Source organism: Cebus imitator, unplaced genomic scaffold, assembly GCF_001604975.1.
Source record: "Cebus imitator isolate Cc_AM_T3 unplaced genomic scaffold, Cebus_imitator-1.0 Scaffold152, whole genome shotgun sequence".
NCBI lineage: Eukaryota > Metazoa > Chordata > Mammalia > Primates > Cebidae > Cebus > Cebus imitator.
This window is the reverse complement of record NW_016107467.1, coordinates 1142252-1148251: the sequence shown is the minus strand read 5'-3', so window position 1 is coordinate 1148251 and position 6000 is coordinate 1142252. Positions and strand designations below refer to the sequence as shown.

Sequence of the window (6000 nt, the reverse complement as noted above, 5' to 3'; positions counted from 1 at the left end):
AAAAAAAAAAAAAAAAAAAAGAATAGGCAAAACAAATCTTTGGTGACAGAAGTTGGAATTGTGGTTACCTAAGTGAGGGATGACTCACTGGGAGGATAAGATGTTTTTATATATTGTTCTAATGGTGGAAACAAGGGTGTAGATGTATGCACTAAGCTGCAGTGTGAAGATTTGTGTATATTTTATGTATAGAATAATAACGAAGTCTCCTTTCCACTATGTGTGGCTCCCAGCTACCTCCCTGGAGGCCACTCTTCTAGTGGGGGTTTCTTAGTGCCCCATTTCTTTCACGACCTTCTTGCCAGGGGCAGAGTCCTGGGAGCATGCCAGGGAGACACCAGAGGCCAAGGCTGCTCCATGGCCGGCTGCACTGAGCCATGGCTTCTGTACATGCCCTTTGGCTTTCTATGGCCCTTTTACCCCTAGAACCCCATCCCTCTCTCTTCCTCTTCCTTCTTTCATCCCTCCTCTAAGGAGGCAGCTGTGGAATTGAGGCCTGAGAGGTTGCTGACCCTAGCTAAACAGTGTTGCTCCTCCTGGCCCTCCTGGGTGTGCCAACCTGCAGAGGACACTGCGTGCTGATCAGGTTTATTGTTGACATATTCCTTCCCTCTTTTATTCTCTCCCTTCTGATCCCTGTACTGATCCTAGGACTTCTTGCTCCCTGGGTGCTCAGTCTCAGCGAGCTTCCCTAGTCGCAAGCCCTTCCCTTCCCTGGAGCAGTCCTGATAACAACCTATTTTGAATTTGCATATAAACCAGGCTGAGGCTCTGTCTTATCTCCAACCCTTCCCACCCCCGGCCCCAACTCTTACCATTGTTCTGAGACTCCGTCTCTCCCCCAACTTGGGGCTTCAGCCCAGCTGAGTTTGTGTCTTTTATCTTATCACCTGGGGTCCTCCTCCTTCCAGACCTCCCCGCCTGAGGACAGACGGTCCTGACACTTTCAAGTCAATTTGGCAAGCGTTTTTAGAACAGAGCAGAAAGTGAAGGGCATTACTTGTTCCTCGCCTTCAAAAATCTAACGCTAGGGAAATGGTGCACGATTCAGGCCCAGTTATAAAAGCTCCTGATACCCAATATCTTGTCTTGCTCCTTTGTAAATGCCAGGCATCCATCAGCGAGCTTTCCATGCATGATTTCTCTAAATTTTCAAAACAACCCCGGGAGGCGGATTAGCCCCATTTTGGAGATGAAGGAACTGAGGCACGAGGTTTTAATGCGGGCAAGTGATCGCCAGAATTTGAATAGCAACTTCCCTAAGGAATCCCCCTATGTAGACTCTGGGGACGAGGAGGATCCCAAGAGAAGTCCGCCAGCAGAAGCTCAGAGTCTGGCCTGGGGCATTTAGTTATGCCACACCCTTTCTGCACAGTTCTCTCCCGCGTCAGGGGCCTGACAGGGAGGGGGCTTCGGGCCAGCGTCTCGGCTGAAGGCAGGGACTTCAGAAGAGACAGATACAAAGCTCCGCGTGGCAGAGGAACAGAACGGCGTGAGTAAACGCGGTCCAAAGGAGGCCCTTGTCGGCCCCCAGGGCACTGCAAGCCTCGAGGCACTGCGAGCAGCGAGGCTGTTGCAAGCTCCCGCGGCGCGCGCAAACTACGTGGAACTACTTCCCCGGGGCGGCTTCGGGGCCGGGGTTCGGGGAATAGCCCTACGGGGTGGCCGTGCGGAGCCCGGAGCCAGTTGCCAGCTCCCGGGCGCGGCCACGTGCGCCCCGCCGGGCTTGCACGCTCCGCCGCGCCGGGCCGCGGGGCCACTGGCAGGCACGCGCGCCCCCAGCGCGCACACACTCCCGGGCACGCACACCGACGGCCCGGCCCACGTCCACCACGCCCCGCCTTCCCCCGCGCCCCGCCTCCGCCCTCTCGGCGCCCGCTGCCGCCCTCCCATTGGCCACACGGCGCGTGACGCGCGGCGCCCGGCCCCGCCCCTCGTCAGTCACTCGGCGGAGGCGGCGCTGGCGGGGACTAGTCTCGTCCGGAGACTGGCAGCGGCGGCGGCGGCGGCGGCCGGAGCTCGAGCCCCAGCGGCTGAGGGCGGGCGGGCGGGCGCGGGGGAGGGAGGGGGGCCGGTCCGCGACGACTCCCCGGACGGCGTTTTTCCTCCGAGCGGCGCCGGTTTCGGCTTGGGGGGGGCGGGGGTACAGCCCATCCATGACCATGGGCGACAAGAAGAGCCCGACCAGGTACCTGCTCCGAGCGGAGGGGGCGGAAGGGGAGGGAGGGCTGGGGGCGGGCGGGGGCCGGCGACGACTAGGCCTCGGAGCCACCCGGGGCGGGGGGAGGCGCTGCTAAGATGGAGATCCGGGGGCGGGGGGAGGCGGCGGGCGGTGGCGGCGGCGGCGGGAGGCGGTGTCGCTCCCGCTCGGGGCCGGCGGCCGTGCGCGCCGCAGCCATGGCGGCTCCTCCTCAGCCGCCCTCCGCCGCCGCCGCCGCCACTCCTCCCAGACAAAGGGAGATTTAACCAGGTGGGGAGGGAGGGAGGGCGCGAGCTTGGGAGGGGATAGGGAAGGAGCCGGCCCACTCCCCGCCGCCGGCCTCGGGCTGCCCCTGCGCGCCCCCTCCAGATCCGGCCCGCGGCTCCCCTCCCGGCCCCCCCAGCCCCACGCTCAAGTCCACAAGTCCGCCCGCTTCCTGCGCCCGCCGCGGCCCTTCCCGGGGCGCCGCCGCCACCGTCTGGTGTGCAAGGCTATCCGGCCCGGGCCCGGGGCTTGCAGGGTGCCGGTGGGGGCGCCCCGTTCCCTTCCTCGCTCCTTCATCCAGTCGCCGGAAAGGATGGGTGGGTGGTCGCCCGAGCGAAGTTTCCAGCGCTGGATTCCTGCGAAATTACGACGGCTCACCCGCGCCTGTGTTTTCCTGTCTTTTCCCCGTTTTCCTGCTCCCTGCCTCTTTCCTCCCCTTTCCCCCACTCCCCACTCCTCCGAAGGCCAAAAAGACAAGCGAAACCTGCTGCAGACGAAGGCTTTTGGGATTGTAGCGTCTGCACCTTCAGAAACAGTGCCGAAGCCTTTAAATGCAGCATCTGCGATGTGAGGAAAGGCACCTCCACCAGGTACTTGAAGATCTGTGTTACCTTTTGTTAAAGGACTTTTTTTTTTTAAGTGAGGGAGAGGGTAGTGAGCCTTACTTTCTGCCCTCTTTCCAACTTGTTGATTACGGCTTTTTTTTTTGCTTTTGTTTTTTGCGTTTGGGGGTGGGTTGTGTGTGTTTTTAAGTTGAGTGTATTAAGTGTTGGGTGAAAAGACTTGTGTTCCCTACATGATTTATAGGAGGGAATTTTTCCAGGTTTTCATCTTATTTCAAACAGACACTGGATTTATTTGACACTTGTGTCTATTGGCTTATTGGCATTGGCTCAGGAAGAGAGGAAGCAGTACTATCGCTATGTATTGTAGGACATAAACCTTTTTATTTTTGCCATGTGCAGAATGGTTTTAATTTGCCTGTCCCGAGTTATTTTTCTCTTCTTTGAGAAATTTGGTTGGGGGGGTTAGTAGGTAAGACTGGCTGTGCTTTTCCTGTCTTGAGCTGCAAATATCTGTTATTTTCTTGCACTTGAAAATAAATGTCGGTATTTGATTAAGTGCATTTTGTGGGAGGCTGAGCTGTCAGTTTTTTTTCTTTGACTAGTTTATGTAGGGTGATGATGGGGGACGATTTTGTAAAAGGGTGAAATGAGCAGTAACTATATGGAAGTTTGTGTTTAAAAGCTTTATTATGTTGAAAAAAATGTTGGAAGAATTCCTTTTCATTTTCACGAAGGTAGTAAACTGCATGTGATACTAAAACAAGTTGAACTACTTTAGATTTAACATTCATATATACTTGGATAAAATGTCAAGACTGATTTTGTAGTGTTCCGGTCATCTTTTAACTTGTGTCTGGAATTTGTTTCAGTGGTGTTAGAGTTTGAAGTTAAACTGTTCTTGGTGTCTTTTAATGAACAGACATTGGGGGTGTGTTTGAGCTTTCGGTGGATCCTTTAGAACATTACGGTTGATTGCCAAAAGTCTGTTTTCATCAGGTGCTTGTTTTTGAATTGGTGACGTTCCAGTATGACTGTGTAGTAGTACTTCACAGTTCCAACTGAATATTGTTCTTTGATTAGATGAACGTGTCATGTTAAGGTTTCATTGGTTTATTTATACCTGGGATTAAATAGGATTATTGGACAGCCTAAAAGAGCAACTTTGGGATTAATTGGCCTACTTACTGGTTCTGTAAATTCCACTAAGTGTTTGAATAGAGACCTTTGAATGAAAATACTCAAGAACTAAAAATATTACCCCATAGGTTGTTTTAAGAACATTTTTGTGTATTATTGTGGAATGTATTTAAAGTAAAAAACACTCGTCAGTAGTTTCATAGATTCTGTTTTGCTGTCTAAAATAGGGAATTCCATCAAATGGCATGAAAGTTTTCAGAAATGTATTTGTTATTTAAAGCAATAGTGATTGTATATTATTTTATTTATGAGTAATGTTTTTTTACATGTAGAATCCCTCAGAGGCCAAACCTCTTTATTGTGGTTTTGCTTTGAGTGTTACCGTAGATGGTGTTCAAGTAAATGACTAGGAAACTCCTAAGAACTTGAGAATCTTACTGGTGAAGAGAAACATAAACCAAATTCAAAAGTTTATGTCTGATTTATTGCTGGGAATCATTATCTCATAATGAAATGCATTTCAGTTTTTTGGAAGCACATGGAAGGTTTTGACTTTTAAAGACAATATATATGTTAAAAGTTTTTTGACAGCCGCAGATGACAGTTACAACTTAGTTTTAAAATATTGAATTCTTAACAATGAAAATATTTTAGAGTCTATTCAGGAACACAGAAATGCATCTACTTTAAGGGTGTTTGAGTAATTTTCTGATGTCATTGAATAGGAGTTGAATACAGATTTAACAGGTCTGAGGACTGAAAACTGTGTCCATTCATGACCGTCTTAGCTAGGCCACAGTTTGTTTCATTTTGGTTATTGTCATTATTTTGGTGTTCAGAAGTCATCATTGGTTGGAATGTAAGTGACATTTTGGTTTTCCTACATTATGAACAGATTTTATGTGGAGAAAGGAGTGTGACAGGTTTTCATCCTGTCCTATCTTGTGTGTTAAAACTGTTGGTTAATCTCTTTGTGATACTGGTTAGTGCCATGTTTTCTTCTTGGGCCTCTTGTAGATATATATTTTTGGTACCTTTAAGGTTTGATATGAACTTGACATTTTCTGCCTTGCGTAGTTTTAATCAGACTTGGTGTTGATGGCAGTAGAAAACTTGGGTTTTGGATGCTGGGTAATAGGCAAATTCGTGATTTTTAGAATAGTTTGTTTCCTGGCCCAGAAATTGTGTTTCATTGCTATGAGCTGGTGTCACGTATTTTAACAATTCTAGCTAATTGGCTAGCTGGTGGTTATTTTGCAGTTTTTGATCATTCTTGTCGCGGTCATCATCATCTACCAGTCAACCATAGAAACCACCTATGACTTAGTGGTAGGCTAGTGTGATAGAGAACTATATTTGCCCTTGGAGGGTAGAATATGTATTCCCAATCAAATCAAATATGTATCTGATTTGATTGGGAAAATACTGCCATTCATCCAAAGAACACTTAGTAAATTCGCTGGATGTGAAAGATGCTGCGGAAGAGAGGAGAGGGGAGTGTTAAAAGGTTGATAAGCCATGTATGGGAATGACCATAGGCGCTATGGAAGGTGTAAAGTACTGTAGGAAGTCAGAGCTGTCTGGCTTAGGGAATCCTTTAGAAGGATTCCTTCTTCCTCATTTCTTTTGGACAAGGAGAATTAATTTTTACAAAATCACCTGTCATCTTTTAACTATTACCATATGCTTCAGATATTTTTAATTCTGCAGGTGGAATTGTGAAGGTGATTGGGAATGAGGTCTTTTTTCCTTTTTGGAGCAGCAATAGAGCAGAATGAAGGATAAGATGGTCTTAAGGAATCTGTTAAAGGAATAAGGTGGCCTAGGCGGGGG

The 6000-nt window shown here is 49.2% G+C and overlaps 1 protein-coding gene across 1 annotated transcript in view; it reads left to right on the top strand.

Moving 5' to 3' along the window:
• Positions 1 to 1942: 1942 nt before the first annotated feature.
• LOC108314400 (RING1 and YY1 binding protein) overlaps positions 1943 to 6000 on the top strand; it is a 77894-nt gene continuing 73836 nt past the window's right edge. The window contains exons 1-2 of the mRNA XM_017543308.1: positions 1943 to 2188; positions 2929 to 3054. Coding sequence (XP_017398797.1) covers positions 2157 to 2188; positions 2929 to 3054 — 158 coding nt within the window. The 5' untranslated portion in view covers positions 1943 to 2156. The remainder of the gene's footprint in view (positions 2189 to 2928; positions 3055 to 6000) is intronic.